Source organism: Corvus brachyrhynchos, unplaced genomic scaffold (assembly GCF_000691975.1).
Source record: "Corvus brachyrhynchos isolate BGI_N302 unplaced genomic scaffold, ASM69197v1 scaffold220, whole genome shotgun sequence".
NCBI classification, from domain to species: domain Eukaryota; kingdom Metazoa; phylum Chordata; class Aves; order Passeriformes; family Corvidae; genus Corvus; species Corvus brachyrhynchos.
This window is the reverse complement of record NW_008236209.1, coordinates 5,167,087-5,167,431: the sequence shown is the minus strand read 5'-3', so window position 1 is coordinate 5,167,431 and position 345 is coordinate 5,167,087. Positions and strand designations below refer to the sequence as shown.

General features: G+C 35.9%; 1 protein-coding gene across 1 annotated transcript in view; it reads right to left on the bottom strand.

The window, feature by feature from the left end:
* The window catches only part of LOC103622593 (non-histone chromosomal protein HMG-14A), a 7,880-nt gene extending 7,535 nt beyond the window's left edge, over window positions 1-345 (bottom strand). Inside the window, exon 1 of the mRNA XM_008641574.2 lies at window positions 176-345. Within this exon, the coding sequence (XP_008639796.1) occupies window positions 176-190 (15 nt within the window). The 5' untranslated portion in view covers window positions 191-345. The remainder of the gene's footprint in view (window positions 1-175) is intronic.

Genomic DNA, 345 nt, shown 5'->3' with positions numbered 1-345 from the left:
AAATGCAAAAAAAAAAAACCAACCAAAAAACCCAAAAAACTCCACACATACACGCGCGCGCGCGCTAAAAAATTTTTTTTTACAGCTAAATTTCCGCGATTGCCGCTTTAATCTCTCCCCCTTCGCTCCCCATCTGCCTTCCCTCGTTTTTTAATTATTTTTTTTTCGTACTTACCTTTCTTTTGGGCATAGTTGCACCTTAATAGTTGATTGCAAAACCTAATAGAGATAAGATATCGAAAAATAAATGGAAGCGGCGAAAAACTGTTCCGACCGTCCTGCAAAAAAAAAGAAAAAAAATAGAGAGGAAAAAAAACCAAAAATTAAAAGGAAGATGTTTAAGGG